The 19,493-nt window shown below is 34.8% G+C and overlaps 1 protein-coding gene across 4 annotated transcripts in view; it reads right to left on the bottom strand.

Moving 5' to 3' along the window:
- PROX1 (prospero homeobox 1) overlaps window positions 1-19,493 on the bottom strand; it is a 72,429-nt gene that overhangs the window by 28,309 nt on the left and 24,627 nt on the right. For all 4 annotated transcript variants that reach the window (XM_087963811.1, XM_087963800.1, XM_087963829.1 and 1 more), the window contains one exon: window positions 15,557-15,751. In XM_087963811.1, the coding sequence (XP_087819937.1) occupies window positions 15,557-15,751 (195 nt within the window). The remainder of the gene's footprint in view (window positions 1-15,556; window positions 15,752-19,493) is intronic.

Here is a 19,493-nt window from a genome sequence, read left to right as displayed (position 1 = left end):
TATTTGATTATTTAAAATATCTCAAATTCCATCTTATTATATGAAGAATGTGTGAATTTTTACTGTTCCTTGCTTTTTAAAATTATCCCTTAACAAATGAGTTCTTTTCTACCGGCACAGGCTGAATTCAGTGGATACATATAGCCGTAAAGAGCATGTCAAGGAGGAGAAAAAAGAGGAAGCAAGTCCAATTTAGCTTTGCAAGTATGGATGAATATGTAGAGATTCAAAGGCAGACTTAAAAAAAAAAAAAAAGATCTAAGCACACAAAGCTCTCTGCTTCTTGTACCAGTTTTACTTTCTTCCATAATCCATGTTTAAAAGGGAAAGGGAAAGTACACTTTGTCATACATATTTTAAAAATATATAAATTTATTAAGTTCTGATTAAAATTCTAAGTCACATCTTACTGGTACTTTCCCCTATCTAAAACAGCTCCCCCTCATGAGAAAAAAAAATGTCTGAATATGCTGGCCTATTTGTAAGGAAAGATGGATTACGAGCCTCTGTTGCTCTTTTTATTCCCAAACTTTAGAGGCGGTGGGCAATCTGCAGCCCATATGTCTCCAGACCTATTTTTGTGAGCCTTGGATTACTCCTACAATATAAGCAGTACCATTTTTGGATTTAAACAAGTGAAATAAAGGGTAAGATATGTGCTAGATTTTTTTTTTATATATCATGAAACCCTAAGCATACCCATCCACCAAAAAGAGGCAAATTCTAAAAATGCAGATTTATAAATGTTCATGCTGCAGGAATTTTTCCATATCCCATACAGCAATATGGCAGGTTCACATTGCCTACCATATTAAAAGTACATAGAGTGCTGGCAGGAATATTATATTACGACCATAGTGCTGACACTCGTTCTATTGTCATCATTCAGGGAGAAAAAAAACCCATTCAGTTTTCTCTGATGATCTTCTATTAATATATGCCTAGACTGAAGATGCCCAAGACAAAAGATAAACTGCACTTAGGGCAAGCAAGAGATTCAAGCAGAATTAGTTCTTGAGGGACAAACAAATATAATTCAGGTTGACAGGATTTAACTTGTACTTGAAAATAAATGAATGAAAATGAATAAACTTAAATAGTTTATGAGTTTATGGTTTCCCAACTTATTAAAACTTATACCCCAAAGAACAGCCATATTTAAATAGCTTTTTAAAATACTATATCCAGTAGAACATAAGAAATGGGCAAAATAAATGTTTGCTCCCAAGTCTCATGTTTGAACTTCCCAGAAAGACCTATTATAGGATCTTGTGTTTTTTGAAATATTGGAATAAATATAGAATGCATTTATTGTTACAGATAGAATGAGGTCAAATACAATGACTTATCTAAGGTTATTTTGTAGTTCTTGATATTAAACTTAACAGTACCAATTAACTATTTTCATAGTGCCCTGGACTAACATCTCACTTTTTTTCAATCTCACTTCTAATTTCAAAAGTCTTTGAAGGTATACATTTAAAAAGCAATAGCCAATCCTAAAATTAACAATTACCCAAATTTTGTTTCTTTCTCTTATGCATAAAATATTCTTTTACCAAAGCTGTTATTTAAAATATTAGAATTAGAAAAAGGCACAATATAACAATATACCAACTATAAAAGCATATTTTAATGTTACTTTCCTAGCAGCGCTTTTATTCTCTTTTTAAATGTGAAAGTTAGTTAAATATTATGAAAGAAATCTTGCTATTTTTAAATAGACTTAATTATTCAAGACTCTGAATTTCAATCCTGTTATTTGATTTTTTTAGAATTGGTGACAAATGAAGACTTTTTTAATTCTATAAAAAGAATAGGACAATTATACCGCCTGAAAGAGACACAACTTCTGTGGCTACTAGACTTAAGTCCCAAAATGACTCATCAGATTACTCTTTTAAATTTGTTTGGCATTGGTCATTGCAATTAATCGGGATAAATGTGAATTATCCTTCATAAATCTCTATTTCCTGAAACATCTTCAAATTTTAAATCTAAATTAGATTTACTTAGAAAATAGGCAAGGTCCCTACTGTTAATCCCATTGAAAGAAACAGTATCTCAACAGATTGAGTTGCCAAAATCTGAATATCCACTAGATAGCAGCAAAGTTTTTCTATATTTCTTTGCTGTCATCTAGTGGATTTATGGATTTTTGCACCCTACATCCCATGGACCTAATTCTATACTTCGAGAATTTAAACTCAATGTGTTGGTAAGAAATAGCTACTGTGAAAATGGCAAAATTAGAATGCAACTCTCAGGCATTTTCTAATAATCTTCACTGTTTTGATCAGAAAAAAATATCAGTACTGGATTTCTGCTTTCAAAATTTAAAATAAACAGCCCAAAATTTAAATGTGTCATTATTATTTGGGTAAATTCATTAAAAATAAAATTTAAAATGCCTGTTTTAATGTTGGTACCCTGATTGAAAACACACTAATGCATCAAAGGCCAGAATATTTTAAGGATTGATTAGGTTTGATTGATTAAACATGACAAATACTTTTGAATATTGTAGACACAAGACACCATTTTAGAATAGACACTCCTATTTTCTTCTCATGATAGAGGATGAAACTCTTCAAAAGCAGTATACAAATAAAAAAGACACAGTCTTTTTCTTCAACACTACAGTTTAGTCACATGAAAATTTAATTTGTTAAAATTTGATTAATTTACCATGATATTTTAAAACAAGATTATAGTTCGGCAACATCCAAATAGTGAAAAGACCATTCAGTGTAAATTAGATTCATGCATGTAGCACTTTTGCCTATAAATGTAGAAGAGAGATCCAAAGCAAGGTAAAGTAGCTAGGGAGAACAGGGCAACAACTTTATTATAAATAAATCAACTACCAGAATAGATTTTGGATTAAGATGTTCACAACCTCAAGGGTAGTGATATAAGAATGGTGGCACCCAGCCCTTGTAATGGCTAGCAAATGATATGAAACAATACTCTGGAGAAAAAAAAATATTGTACATGAGGAGGAGTATGTTCCATAGAACCTTTTACAATAGTAACAGGCTTTAAAAAAGAATTTAAAAAACCAGACAATGGATCAACACATGTATCTAAAATTGTAAATGAGGCAGAAGCAGAATGCAAGTTTACAAATCAGCACTTGCATGTATGGCATTTTTCCTGCTCACAACTCAGTGGTGGGTGGGCTTATTTTTGGGTGGGGGGCTTATTGTAGCACATGCATTCAAAAACCCAATTGGGCTTATTATCTGGAGAGGTCTTAGTTTGAGGGAAACACGGTATCAACCAATATGGTTGCTAACTAAGGACTACCTGTAATACATTCTGCATTCTGAAGAAGTTTGAAAACTCCTGATTTAAATCATTTATAAGCAGGAGGCAATATGTGCTGCTTTAGAGAAGTTCCAAGGGGTAACATGCCATTTTAAGTAGATGGATGGTTCCATTCTCTTGAGTCGACTTCCAATTATTAACCAGTAGTTTCACATTCATTTCAAACTGCACTAGAAAACAAGACCGAGAAAAACACTTCTGATCTTTGATGACATGCCCTCATAGTATTTTGAAAGATGCCCCTGAAACCAAAGAAGTATAGACCTCCTGCTCCATGGCATTGCAGCCTCTTTTACAGAGACGAAATAATTTATCCGCCAGCAGTTCATTGAATAAGGGCATGGCAGGATTGTCAAAAGGAGTTTCTAAAGCATGCCGGCTCCTCAAAAAGAGATCTTAAATGTTGTCATCACTGAAATAATGGATCCAGTGGACAAGTAAAGCCTTACATTCCAACTCAAAAAGTAGCAAAAAATCATCACATCTCTCACACAACCTACTATGAATCAGCAATATGTTACCCATTGCCATTCTTTCCTCTTCCTCCATCCATCCCTGTACCTAGAAATGTCTTGCTCACCTTTAAAGCATTATGATCAGATCATCTTTGGACAGTAACAGTGTGTGTGTGATCACACGAAGCACAAGGCAGCTACACTACTTATACTCATGCATATCATTAAGGCCTAATGTTCTTCGAATCTTGTTCCTGCAGCTCCAATGCTCAGGAGGAGAGCAGCCTATGTGCTGTCTATCGTAACTCCTAATCAAACACTATTCATTTTCAAAGTACTTAACAGAAGTGTTCATGTCAGGTTCCCTGTTACAGCCACGAGAACAAGATACTCATAAGTTTTTGGAGGGACTATGAGGAAACTATAAGAGATAGCACATAGAGTCTATGTTCCACTGTGCAGTCATGGGCATTTTCAAATGTGTGCTAAGCATGGTTATACAACGGAAGTCTTTCTTTTTTTAAGTGAGTCAGGGGAAAGATATTAGGGCATTCAGGTTGGTGTACAAAAGGTTAACTTGCTGTCATCTCCATTTTTGTCACAATCCTTTTAAGGGAGAGTTGTGAGCTCAGGACATCTGGAGTTCAGGAAAACAGGGAGGAACTGGGAAGATGAATAAAGGCTCATCATGCTGCACAAAAGAACACAGCAAAAAGAAGCCTGGGTTTGGGCATTCTTGTCTGGCAAGGCAGGCAGGCAGGCAGTAAGGCTAATGAAGCATTTGCAATATGGGATGTATGCCAGCGTAACAAAGAAGATGTGCATCAGCTCTGCAGATGTGCCAAAGCCCCCAGAGCAAAATAATGACATAATCACCATCAGTGTCACAGGCCAGACTGTACACAAGGTGACATGGGAGGGAATAAATAAGAGTCTTTAGAGGCATATAGCACACAGAGAGGAAGAAATAGCCATAGCCGTCAATGCTGCCAATTCAGATACCGTCTTATAAAAGTTAAAATTGTACTATGAAATGCTAGCAAAAGAAACCTTCAACCGAGCCAACCCTGGAAAGTGTGGCTTGTCCTCAGACTCTTCCTGATTTCTTAATTCCCCTTGCCCCGCATTGCACACAAAATGAAATGTCAGCAGAGTTTCATAATGTTTGCCAAGTTCTTTGTATGAATGATGGCAAGGAGAGAAGTGAAGGAAGGGAATGAAGTATTGAAAATAATTTTTATGTCTAATATTTATCAAAGGCTTATATACTACTCCAAGTAAAATAATCCCCAGATCAATTTAGAAAATCAATCATTATTTTTAAAAATATGATTTTCCAAACTACATCTTAATTATGTACAAGGCCATACATTCTGGGCAATTCTGACTTCAATATATTTAATAAGATCATTGGACTTCCAAAGTCAGCAATTATTAAAGGACATTTATTTTCAATAAAATATAATAGAAATTCAGTAGTAAATATTTTAGCATGTTCAACTGAAAGAAATGGTACTTAAAAAAGAGTTGCAGGAAATGTTTATACATTATTATACTTAACCAGTGACTACAAGATACCAATTCAAATGTGTAAGAAGAAGGAAAACATACTATGTAAATTAGTGATTGTGTGTAAATTAGTGTAAATTAGTGATTATGCTCACAGCAGAGAACCTTATAGAGCAGTATTTCTCAACCTTGGCAGCTTAAAGGATTTTCCAGCCAGCATCTTCAAGATCCCAAGGTTGAGAAATTCAACTATAGATAGTTACGTTCCCTTTTGGGATGGGGTAGCCAATCAGAGTGAGCAAAACTGGAACTAATATTTGGCAGGTTCAAAGAGTAGATGGACCATCTCTTTATTATTTTTCTTGTTGTCATCCCATTCTATTTTACCCCATGCTCTCCAGCAGGATAATATGGAAGGATTCTATTCTTGGCTCAGGATCTCAGCTAATTGCATGCCAAATATTCTCAGCCCATTTTCCATTTCAGATCCTCCCAAATCTATTGTTTTTCATCTTTTTCTTTTCCCTTCCATTTGAACTTCAGGATGCCCACCTACGTTAGACAAGATATCTTGGAAATACTAAACTCCACTAAATTCATGGTTCTTGATCCCACATTCATTAACGTATTGAACAGCCATAGGCAAATAGTTATTTCAAGCTAAGTTCCTGATAAGAGTTACCTAAGTAATATCCTTGTTATTTGTACAGGATTCTGCCTAAATGTTATCATAATTCCATTGTTGAATAATTTGTGGATTTTATAGCAAAAAAAATATATGAAATCCTAATGCTTTATTGCCATGCTCTGTAGTATTTTGAAGTCCTTTTGTAAAATGAAATGCTGATGTTTGGTTTCCCCAACCTTCTCTCCCCCACAGATTGTTTGGGTATTATTTATCTATACAATCCTGAATTCAAAAATAACTGCTCATGTACATAACTACTGTGATGCAGCATTTAAATTGCAAGGGTGATTCCAAACAAAGCTCTTTGCTTCACTAGTGGCTTTTTTATTTCTGACTCATGAAAAATTCAGCTGAGTAACTTTACATTTTTTTGATCCATTTTGCTTCGCTATGCTAGCAATGCTTGCCTTGCATACAGTAAAAAAAATAACCCTTGGATAAACCTGTTGCAGAATGCTTTATATAATTATAATTCATAGTGAGTTCAGAGGTACAGACTGTGTACTCTCATACATGTGTAATCAGGAATAAATCCTATTGAATTCAACTGGGATGGGAGCAATTTTGCAGGTAAGTGAGCATATGATTGCGGCCTTAGTGTTAAACCAGCTAGTTTGCAACCATTTCCCTACTGTAATTATGCGAATTTAACAAAATATCTAAAGCTCCACATGGAAAAATATTTTTTTTTGAATGGACAGCTTATCTGATACATTATTTAATGATATGCCTCTTCCTAATCTGTTTCTTGTTGTAATCTTCATTGTTAGATGAACAGTACTACTGTATTCCAACCAGTATTAATATTGTTTGGGTATACTTTTACATCTTCTCTTCTGACCAAACCTTAGCTTACTAAATCCACCAGGGAATACAACTAAATATGTATATCATTCAGTTATGTTGTTGTTCATTGAAGTAATTAAGCCACAGAGGATTCCAAATTAATCACAGAAAGTAAAACAGTATTAATAATCTGGTTAGCAAACGCTGGTTTCTTTGCTGTTTGATAGATATTATTAGGCTATTATAATTTTAATTAGGAGCACTTTTTTCAGGAAACCTGAATAGCAAAGTATTTATCGTTGATAGTTTCATCAGCTATGGTAACTGCAGGAAAGACTGCTATGTTCCTTTACTGTAAGACAACCATTTTCTCCATTCTTTGAATTAAATTATGCAAACTCAGTTTAGTGACTTATAATAATTGCATTTGGGTAGCATTTCCCCATATTTCATTACTCATTTATAAGAAACCATGTACTGAAGAAAATAATTCTATTTTCATGGACAGGGCAGGGCTTTGATTGCACTGTAGTAACTGCCTGATTTGAACCACTTGTGGGCCCTGCTGATTTGGACCTCTTAGATGAAATCTTTGAAGAATTTTGTGGAAAGTTGAATTTTGAAAAAGCTACCAAAACAACAACAATGTGTGCAATCCTTTACATACTGGACAATAGCTTCTTATTTCACACAGAGAAATTAAATTATTTACTAATGACAATACACACACACACACACACACACAATATTTCCCAGAATTATTTACTAATGACAATACACACACACACACCACAATATTTCCCAGAAATATATCACAATATTTCCCAGTGGGCAGTACCGCTACTCTCTCTTTGAATGTGGAATCAGGCCAATTCTTTCAGAGCATAGCTATAGTAAAGAGACTCACTATTTCCTGTGATACTTCAATGGCTATAACAATGAATTTAAGTTTTAGTATTTATGAGACCAGCCTATCAGAGAGTCTGTCTACCTGTCTATCTATCTCAAGCCAATGCTTCCATTAACGAGCCATTATTTCTTCCCTGCCACCTTCCACCACAAATCTATTTTGAAGGGATGCTAAAAACAAGAGTGAAATAGTGCTTACACCGCAGTAAATCCGCCTGTATTGGCTTACTCCTGAGAAAACACAGATGGGATGGGAGAGGCACCACAATGTTTAACCTCAGAAACACCCGAGTGGGAAAACATGATAAAAAGTTCTAATGATCAAAGTTGCTGAACAGCACACAAAATGGCTCTGCTGGAACGCCTATGAAATGCAAGGCAGTTTTGAGAAGGGTTGTCAGAACTTTGCAAGGCCATTTAATCCACAGACTGTGGCAAGACAATGATAGGTTTCCCGCTGAATGCAACACCTGCCACCTGCAGTTATGAAAAGGCACCCTTGCTCTCGGCTCCTATTGATAAACCTTTTGGTGTAAAGAAAAAGAGCTGAACGAAGGAGAACTCAAGGTCAGACAATAGCCCTTGTCTCTGAACTTTCCTCAGCTTGGAGGAACCATTAATTATGAAGGCCTTGGGGGGGGGGGGTCTACACAAGAGGAAACTCGCAGTAGCCCAGATCTCCAGATTTGGTTTGCCCTGTTTGCTCAACAGCCTTGCTGGTTGGACACCCAAAACAACTCATAGAACCTGTGGGTAAGCAGAACTCTGGGCACAAGAGTGAGGAGAGAAAGAATAAGGAGCTTTAATGCCTGCTAGGCCATGTATCCTTCTATGATCTGTGCAAAACTCTCCAAATGCAGAGCACGCCTATTCTGCCTTCTCTACCCACCCCCCTTCCAAAAAAGCCACAGGGTAGGTTACAGCTGGAAACAGCCTCAGAGTGGCGTTTTAAAAAGGATGGTCTTTTTCTTTGCTTCCCCCTCCTCTTCCCCTCTCTCTCCACCAAATCACTTCACAGAGGCAGAAAAACAGACAAACACAAAGGAGTTTGAGACTTTTTCTCCTACATTAAATAGAGTAACTGATAAGGTCAGACATATGATACCTAAAGACATGAATCTGTGAACTCTTGAAGTCAAAGGACTTCTCTGTGCAAAAGAACAATCTTTCAAAGGAAACAGATCACAGAACTCCACTGAATCCCCTTTAAACTTTATGAAGCAGGAGGAGAAAAAGCTCTAAGTAGGGAAGCCTGACAGAAGAGCCTTGAACTCTTTTCTGAAGGAAAGATGAGACCTTCACTAGGCTGCCACAAACTTCTTTTTTTTTTCCTTCCTAAAGGCTCTTCTGAACTTCGATATGTGCCAAGACACCACCATTGAAAGCTGTATAATTATGTGCTATAACCACTGTAGAAAATGCTTTGTTCACCTCAACAAAGAACAATAAGCCAAGTAAAGTGACATTACACTGTATCTTTTTCTTTAAGAATGTTGAGAGAGGTCACGGAGCATTATAAGTAATAGAGCTGGTGAGTAAGGAGGTTTAAAACCTGATCTTGCTGTGCTTAAATGTAACTCAATGACCAAAGGGGGGGGAGGGAATTGTGAGGAGTTATAAAATCTAACCACATCACATCAAACAAAACAAAAATCTGGGGTCTCTTTCGATGCAGTAATGAACACCTTTATTTCAAGGGGAGCAAACATCAGAACAAGGCAGCATTTTTACTCAAAACTTTATCAGATTTGGTAATTGACAAATAAGTCTGTCTGTCTGTCTGTCTGTCTGTATGTATGTATGTATGTATGTACATATGTATGTTGTGTGTTTTTATTTCATATGCTGAGCCTGGTTCAGTTTAGGAGAATTCTATTTAAACAGTAATTTATGCTATATACCATCCCTTCATATCCTTGCACACATTTTACATCTTATCATAGTAAGAGTTTGGGGATAGCAATATAATTAGTTGACGGAAGAGTGATTCATACTAAAAACAAATATAGCCTAAAATTCCATGATATAGTTACAATCTGTATCAACATGCATGTGTTTTAATGGAAAAGAAGGGGAACCAACAACTGAAAAAATTCAGTCTGTAATTTTTCTATTCCTCAATGTTATCCATTATTAATTTATTAAGGAAAATATATTCACAGACTTCAACATATGAGATTTATGACTTTCTGGTGCAGATAATAAGATTCTTATGAATAATAATAATAATCATAATATGTAGGAAATAAATGACTGCAGTTAAATTACCCTAAAAGCACCGTAGCTATTGAAAAACATGCATGTTCAGCATGTACATATGATACATATAAGTATTCATGATAAATTGAGGTACATATTTAGTATAGCCTTAAATCTGATATTATGACATGTTTAAGTCTAAACAAGGCAGGAGTCTCACTTTCAAGCTTGGCTTGGATTGACGTGATAAATCAGATCTCCTTTTTCAAGTCGTATAGTTTCTAGCTATCTGTATTTTAAAATCTCCCATACTTATTTTAATTCTAATATTTCCTATTTTTACTTTTAAAAGATAAAACAATAACAGCTATTGCAGATAATTAATTATCTATGCTCAGAATACTTAAAGCTCTCCAAAACAGATTCAGATCCTAACCTTTTATTAGAAAATATAAATACATATGAAAATGAAAAATTTGGGTCTAAAGATGTTCAAAATATGTTTAAACATGTATTTTCATTGCATTTCAAATCTTCTTAAGCACCAGTAGAATTATCACTTTTAAGACATGTACAAAGATTGAAAAAGTAGGGGAGTTCTAATGGAATTGTAGTGTTTAATTTGTAGTAGCTACATATTCAACCTTGGTTTGTCTCTTTTCAATTTTAAAAATTGATTAACAATTTTTTACATTTTGTCTTCATTTTTTAAAAGAAATTCCAAACCTCTCCTTAATAATAGCAAAAAGTAAATAAAAAATTCAAATCCTGAAACACAATGTTATATAATGTACATACAATATATATTACTATGTTACTATATTTCTGTAATAAACTCTGCATATTTTAAAACTGTTAGAGTAATGGCATTATTGTTTATGTGCTTAACAAGTGGCTGGGAAAAGAAATGGGTAGGGGCATACAAAAGTTAAATTTGATTTAATTTAAATAAACTATATTAGTACTATTAGCCATCTACATTTTGGCAAGAGCATTGGAGGCCGTATGTGAAACTTTCAGAAGATGCCGGTGAGCACTTCTATGTATGAAATTAGATTCTGTCTGTAGCATCTCCAATTGTTAAATAAATTAGAAAGCAGGAGTGGGGAAACTTCTTAACTGATTATGAAAAGCACCAACAAGTCACTGGATCAACAAGAATTGTCTTTGTAAAGTAAGCTTCATTAACTTCACAATTGTGAAAATGATGATACCTTGGTATACATTTTTAAAATTTTTATTTATACCATGTAAGCTGCCTAGAGTCACACTTGTTATTGAGTAATAAATCTCTGTTGTTGTACAGTTCAGAGATGCTATATGTTTCAATATTTGTGTCTATGATGTAACATACATTAACTGACCTGGAAATCACTAGAAGCTTTATTGTTTTTGATAAAAAATCCCCTATGATGGACAAAAATGTAGTTGTTCTTCTCAAACAGAGAAACTCAGTCCCCGAGTCAGAAAGAAGAAAATGTTTCCTTAAATTTCATTGAGTTTCTGTTATTTTGCAGTTTTGCAAATGCCTCACTTAACTATAATGAACTGTCACAAAGGTCACTTATGAAAGCTACTATGTCCTTATCTTCTTGCAGCACTAAGGCTGAGTCTATTCTTGTAGAGCCAAAAGGAAAAAGAAATAAATGAACACTGACTTGTTAATACAGTAATTTACAGTAATTTTTTGTATGTCATAGTACCATCATGCAATTGACACAAATCTGCATCACCCCTCTCATGTGAATTATGTAATCCATGTCATTCATGCCACATATTGTGGCTCCTTACAGATTCCCAAGACCTGACTTTTGTGATTCTGACTTACTTTATCCTTATTTCTTTAATATTGCATTAAAGTATCTATTATGAACATTAACTTGGCAATAGAAGAAGAAATAAAAGGCATTTATGCTATTTAAAATGGAATGCATATCAGCCTCAATTGTATTAAAATATTAGCAATAAAGAAAAATGGGGAGAAACTTTGATGATGCTAAATATAGAAAATGCTCCCTCTGCTCTGAGTATTCAGATCCAATTTCTGTTGATGTGGCAAGAATGCATACTTCCAGATTTAGTTATATGCATTAACAGTCTCTTTAGGACAATTGCAGGTACTCTTTTTAAAAAAAAGAAAATTTCCATGTCAAAGAACAGTGCATATTTGAAAATAGTAATTGCAAATCTTTGCCATGTATTTAAGGACCTCAGTTCCAGTAAAAAAATACTTGCACTATGAGTTACTTACTGGAATTATATTTTCATGGCACAGAGTTCAAATCTCTTATTCATGAAATTCTCTGGATGAGTTTAAGTCAGTCCTTGTTTCTAATCTACTTCACAGGATCATAAGAATAAAATGAGGGAGAAGGAAGAAAAATGCATGCTACCTTATGATAGTTTAAGGCAGGCAGTATATAGAAAAAGAGAATAAATAATATTTAATATAGTGAATTCTACATTACAGTCTAAGATTTGCTTTATTTAAAAAAAATGAAATTAAAATTTCTTTGCCTGAAACTAAAGCAAAGGAAATATTATATGAGTAGGTGGGGGGAAAAAAAGGGCATTTCGGTATTTAGTTAAATATAATCTTGTATCATTTTCACACGGGAGAGTTATTTTTAGAATAAATCCTGCCAAGTAATGAATACAGCTTTTATTTTTCACAATTGTTTCATCTCTGAAGGTTGCACATAATGGCCTGTATGCACATGGACATAAATGATGCACACATGCATTTTGTATACATAGAAAGTTCTATAAGTTACTTTGATATAAGTGAGGTTACAGGAAGGAAAGCTAACACCCTCCCAGTTCTTCTCTATATTTTCTGACTCATGAATATTGTAGCACCATTCTCATCAGAACTATTATATTTTAACTGCAAAATTCTGAACAACCAATAAATAACAACAGGGAAGTAGGTGGTCATCCAGATTTTTTTTCAGCCTAGATATGCTAGCATTGGTCAAAAATTCCTTCAAGAAAATGTCATCTTTATTAAACCTTTTGATTATTGCAGTGACCAGCAACAACAATATCTGCCCTGTACAAAACCTACAGTATTAGATAATCTGAGTTTGCACTGAAAAACTCTATGGTTGCTTCTCCTTGCATAAAACCCAATTGCAAGTGGAATATTGACAGATCAGGATTAAAAAGATAAGTAAGGTAGGTGAAAAACAGGAGACTTGTGAACACATGAAGAACACTATTTTTTAACTATATTCTATGGAATACAGTGTCCTATGAACAGATGGAAGTTGAGTATACCTGCTAGCTATACTTTTACAATGCAAGTGTGATTAAACTCCATAGCCAATTAAAGCTCTGTTTCAACAGATGAAAATTAGTTAATAGTCATTTAGTTATCGAAAAAGAAATCATAGATACATTAAAAAGTGTTTGGTATTCTGTGGACACAGCTATAGATGGCTATACTCAATCTCCTGAGGAAATGTATTTGATCTTAGAAAGGTATCATTGCTATACTCTGAGCTGTCCTTTTCCTGTTTGATAGAGTAGGGTCGGGTGGGGTGGGATGGAAAGGGGATGATATTGGATGGGCGGGAAGGGAAGGGAAAGAAAGGGAGTGGTCTTTACTTTTGATTTTGGCCTTTTCTCGTAATGGTTTGTGGTCATATAAGTTCATAGTAATTGGCCACCAATTTCTACTTTGAGACCTATCTACCACAAAGCAAGCAATAAAAAAAATTTCAATCAGGGAGTCTTGGGTAAAAAAAACCGTGAAAAACTGAGACAAAGTGGCCAGTCATATCTCCAGTGGCAAATTCCATGGTTTAGATCACTGAGGCAAAAAATGTGACTGGAAAAACAGTGCTGCCTCCATTAACGTTTTCAGAACTCCCTTAAGTGGGTAGGAGCAAATTATTTGAATGGTTCTGAGTTTTGTAGGTCAAAGAGCTATTTATACTTTAACTGTTCCCCCAAAATCAAGTCCTGAAGGACCTACTTACTTTGTGTGACCTTTATACTGATGTAACTTCAGCAGTTTTGGTTTAGGCTGTGCCATGAAGAAGCAACATTAGCTATTTATGCTACATATTAGTATCAAAAAAATGTCCCGTTGAAAAGTTAAAAACATAGAGCAGTAGATGGTCTTGCAAGTTGTGAAACAAAAGTCATTAGTCCAAAGTTTGCATTATTATTAAAAATTACAAGCATGCTCTCTTGAAAAACAAAAAAAAAAAAACACATTTTGATTTCACTTTTCAAATTTGATTCTCAAGAGAAGCACAGTTGATAATTGTAAGATCATAAAGCTGGAGAAATTTATGTATAAATATCATTCAATTCCAATTGTATGTGATTGACTACATGCACTTAAATGCTACATGCACTGAGAGCATTTTAAATGAGTAAAATTGCAAATGAAACTTGCACTATAACTTCCTCTATCCCTTTCCTTTTAATAAATAGCTTTATCCTTTTTCTTTTATAATTATAATCACTGATCAAGTTGTTGTTGATCCAGGCACATATATTAAACAGCAGCAATATAGAAAGACCCTGGAATCACGCAATCACTTTAGCATGGACATCAATTAATACTTTGTGAAAAAAGGCACTGCTAAACCTTTCCTATATTTTTTTATCAAGGAAACCACATGGGTAGAAAATATGAAATGTATTAGCTGCTCTTAAAATAAAGTTTTGAAGTGAGCTTACAAAGATGTTAATTTCAATCTTAGCAATGTCAATCTCGGTAGTAAAAATAATTACATATAAACATAACAACATGCATATACAATTTCAGATATGTTGATGATGGCCACCAATTAGAAAGAGAAATGTTTCAGAGAAAGTTTAATGCCTAACACATACCCTACTTCCATTAGGAACAGAACAGAATCAATATCACCGTCTGACCACCCTACTGTGAAGCTTAAATTCCAATATAACATTGTACATGTTTACAATATGGTACAATAAATACAATATTTAACATGTTTGATTAGTTCATGTTAATATACTGTCAGAAGACCTCAGGGCCATACCCTTACAACTCCCAAAACTCTCCTCTTGCCTTATCTCTGCATGAATCTATCTGGATGTAGCAAAATGGCATTGTCAGCATTGAGGAATTTGCTACTATGGGTCAGCACATTAGCAACAAAATCTGCTGAGCTGTTGCCTCAGTGGCTAACTCATGCTCGCTGATGATTAGCTTATAAGGAGCTTTTACATTGAAAGTCATCAAGCAGCAGAATGTATTCCAGAAATTTCAATGAAATTCTCCAATGGTTTTGATGGAACTGAAGGACAACCAACCTTTTCTGCCTTGTTTCTTTATTTATTTTGCAAATAGGGTACATTTTCCTCACTCAAAATATTCATTTCCAAGAAAAGCTCACGAAGACTGACCTTTTAGATAATAATGTAAGCACACTTATCTGGCATTCAAATGGAAAATGTTGGAAAGGAAGAAGAAAGTGATACCACTAAAACTATGCCTATTACAAAAGAGAGCTTTCCCATATTCTAACAAGGTAGGCTAGTTAGATTTGTCTTTATGGATCCATTTCATCATTACCCAAGATGAGCTATTTTCAATGAGGAGACAAATGAAAATACTGTGCAATCCTGTAGTTGTCCCCCCCCCCCAATTATCCATAAACCCAGGGGAAGGGGGAATAGAAAGATCAGTGCGTACCTCAAAGTCATTTGCTTTATTGTAGTGCATGTTGAGGGCTCTATACAGCTCACAGTCTCTGGTTATAGACAGCTCTTCAGTGCTTGTTACACCATCATTGATGGCTTGACGTGCATACTTCTCCATCTGAATGTAGTAGAACTCACGGAAATTGCTAAACCACTTGATGAGCTGAGAAGTAATACATCTGTTGAACTGTTAAAGTGTAAAGAGTACAAAGGATTAGATCATTCACATTTCCTCCTTTTCCTCCCCACAGCATTCTTACATCCCTTCCTCTTCCCTACCCTCACAAAGCTCACATCTTCAAAAGCTTTTAAACCTGAGGGATAAGGAGATACAAGAGGTTGAGCCAGATGATATAAAAATGTTGCACCAAACTTTTAAATAGCAAAATACTCTTTGAGTCTCATTCCTGAAGTTGCTATCCAATGCATTACTGTTCTACTAGACACAGCATCAGGCATGGAAAATATTTCAAGATTTCTAGGCACCACTATCAAGATTCTGGCACTTAACCTAGCAGGTGCCTTGGATTTCCAAGCTTTGTGCAATAGCCAAAGCATCACTATCAATAGTAAATTAATACAAGGTCCTATTGAGAACATTTATGGAATGATATATAGAGTAAAGGGAAAAACATGAGCTGCCTATTATGTCATTTTTTATGCTTCCCCAATTAATAAGAGTTTAACATTGTACAAGATTATAGACTCTGATTTTGAAAGTTAAATGAGGTATACGTAAGGCAGAACAGAGAACATATTTTTCTGATTAGAGTAATGAGGGAACGTGTTATAAAATTTTATACTTCTGCATATTAAATTTAAATTTTGTTAGCTCAGTAATGCATCACTTTAACTCATAGGGAATAAAGCTAACATGAAAAATGTTGGTATCTTTAAGGATGAGTTTTCTTACTATTTCCTATGACCTTTGAACTGAAGATGTCATTTAGGCTATGCTGCAGCTGATACCCTCTTATTGACAGCCTCTTCTATGTGTAAAGGACAGATGCAACTCAACTTGCCATGTTAAAGCCAATAAATCCATAGCTATATATCAGGCAAGCTGATATACTATCCCCTGCCTTTTGTCATCACAGGCATTCACTTCCCCTGGCCCCCAGAAAGAGATGTGCATTAATCAAAAATCAACAAAGAACACTTATCAAATGCTGGCTATGAGGACATCCAGGCCTCCAACAAGATGACAGCTAAAGTGTGCATTGGGGCTGTAATTACTACACAGAAAGTTGTTTCCATGCTAGCAAAGATAATAAACGAATGAAAATTTATGGCAGAGAATCTAAGCAACAAGGAAACAGAAGCAGGGAGACTGGTGTTTCTCCCAAAAGGCCAACTTGCATCATAATTGCCATGCAGTTGCAAGGGTCCTTACAGATAATTGACCAGAAAATGATTAAGTCATCATCAAATCGCTTCTGCTTGCAAGAGTTCAAACATGTACTTAACCTATCCAAGAATTATATTTTCCCTGTGTGTCTGCTCTGTCTCTATTCAGCCCTTGCGGGGAACCTGATTAAAAAGACAACTGAAGGACCCCTGTTATCTGATCTTCTGGTTACCGATTTCAATAGAACTTAAACCCATTATGATTTGCTGAACTTGGAGTTCTTTCCATTTTATCTCAGTAGTAAAATACACTGTCCAAATTTCCAGACACTGAGATAAGGACCACAGGCCCCTGTGACAGCTTACTGTTCCTTTTTAATTCTTTTAGAATAAGAAACAAAACATTACAAAATGATAGCAGGGTGTGCACTGGGGAATGAAAATTGCTTTGACATGGAGATTAGACTCTTGCATTGTTACAAGACATTGTCTCATATGGACAAGAGTTCTGGAAAGAGGAAAAATAGAAAGAGGACTCCCCCCGCCACTGAATCCTAGAATGGTCATGAATGCGGATAGCAAACACAACAAAAAAAAGTAGTTGCACACATATTATTATTAAGCAACAGGATACAAAGGGAGATTTAATATTTATTGTTGAGACATGAAAATGGGGAGGGGGAAGAACTAATGACAATAGAAATATAACACATGGAGCAATTACATACATAACCACTAAAGAAACAAAGACAATAATATGAAAAACATTTGAAGAATAAGTTAACACAAATGCATGAGGAAGATAGATGGACACATACATACGTAGACAAACATGCACACACATATACCTCTGCCCTTGCCTCAACATTTTAGTAAAGATACATTAGGCTTCTTTAAATTGCCAAACTTTAAAGAGTTAATTATTTCATGACACCCCTCCTTTCTGCAGTGGAGTACAAGAAAGGGATCAATTGTTCTATAAAAGAAAAGCTCTGTAGTGCGTTAATGTGTTACTGCAAAAACTAATCGCTACAATAAAGAGTCTGTGCTTCCACAGTGTTAGAGTCTCTGTGACTTTGATTAATGCTTCCCACGGGATACCTCAGCCTCAATATGGGCTGAAGAAACTTCCTAAATATTCAATGAGCATGGTCAAAAGATGTATAAAACAAATCAATCTGACACCTTAAGCTAGCTAGGCAGCAGTTGACTCAAGGGGTGGAAGGAATGAGATACATCATTTAACATGCTGAGTTGAAAAGCCTGGAAGCTCCCGTTCTTCAAAGCTAAAATGACACTGAATCTGTTGTATTTAGCAGTCTAAGAATTATTAGTTTACACATTAAAATCGGCACCAAGTGGAGCGAAAGAACTGGATACATCTGGTATTTCTTTTTACAATACCAATTAAGAAGAATATGTTCACCTTAAGTTAAAAATGGTGCTTGCATCTTATTCAGCTCTATTTAGTTTAGCCCCTTAACTAAAATAGGGGGGGTCAAAGTGCAACTGTGCATTATGACTCAAAGAACATTTCTCAGAATTCTAAGTGCAATTGATCCCCTGAAACAATTTGAATTTATTTTCAAATAAATGTACTAGGCTTATTTTTATGAAAAATACTCCATTATTTCATAAAGTTTGTTAAATTAGCTTTGATTTAAACTAAGTTGCTTTAAACATAGGACCTGTATAGACCAGCACATGGCATTGAACTGGACTTTGTACATTTATTGTGCAACATATTAGGATAAATTGTAGTGTGTGGGCTGTGATCCAAAGAGCCCTTGTATATTTTCCAAGTATTTAGTTCCAACTCAAGCTCATGTTGTATGAGAAATGACCTGAAAGATTCTTGGATTTTTTGGAATTAATTTTAAATAGGTTTTGAAAGCAATGTTTAATGATGAGTTTCTACATATGGAAGGCCTGTCTATGACTTCCTGGAACTCTATCCATGAATTGCAAAAAACCAACCAACCCATCCACCCAACACCCCAACTTCTAATTTTTATAGCCACAATTGATGATAAAACATTTTTGTGTTCTGCTGCAATATATTATTATCAATTTTAAAATCCCTTCCAATTAACTTTTAAAGTGATCCTAATAATTCCAGGAATAATTGCACCACATTGAAGGCAAATATTTTTCTCTACCATTAAAAACTTGGTTCCATAGCCCAAGATATGCTGATGCCTGAGGCAAAGAAGCAAATGACACTCTATCATCAACACAAGATGTATACAACCTAAAGCTAATTTTTCACCTTAGACATTTATTTCCCTTTTTGAATATAAAAATGTAATAATGAATTAAATGCCTAACAATTTTCTGTCATTTCAAAATAATTCCAGATCATGTCCTCAAAATGGTTACTTAATTCTGGCTAATAGTAAGACCAGACCATATATGGTTAAAGAGACTTCTTTAGTTTAACCTATTTTTTGTCCATTTTTCTTTACATGTGATACTCACAAAAACTACCAATGTATCTGACAATTGTAATGGTTTATTGACTATATTGCTGTACTACCAAGGAATTCAGTAGTTCTAAAACTCAGCTGCAAAATCTTGTGATA

The sequence above is a fragment of the Notechis scutatus genome, chromosome 1 (assembly GCF_049901735.1).
Source record: "Notechis scutatus isolate UNSWTSFEM ecotype Mainland chromosome 1, rNotScu1.2, whole genome shotgun sequence".
In the NCBI taxonomy this organism is placed as follows: Eukaryota; Metazoa; Chordata; class Lepidosauria; order Squamata; family Elapidae; genus Notechis; species Notechis scutatus.
The sequence above is the reverse complement of the archived record's forward strand: the minus strand, read 5'-3'. Positions and strand labels throughout refer to the sequence as shown.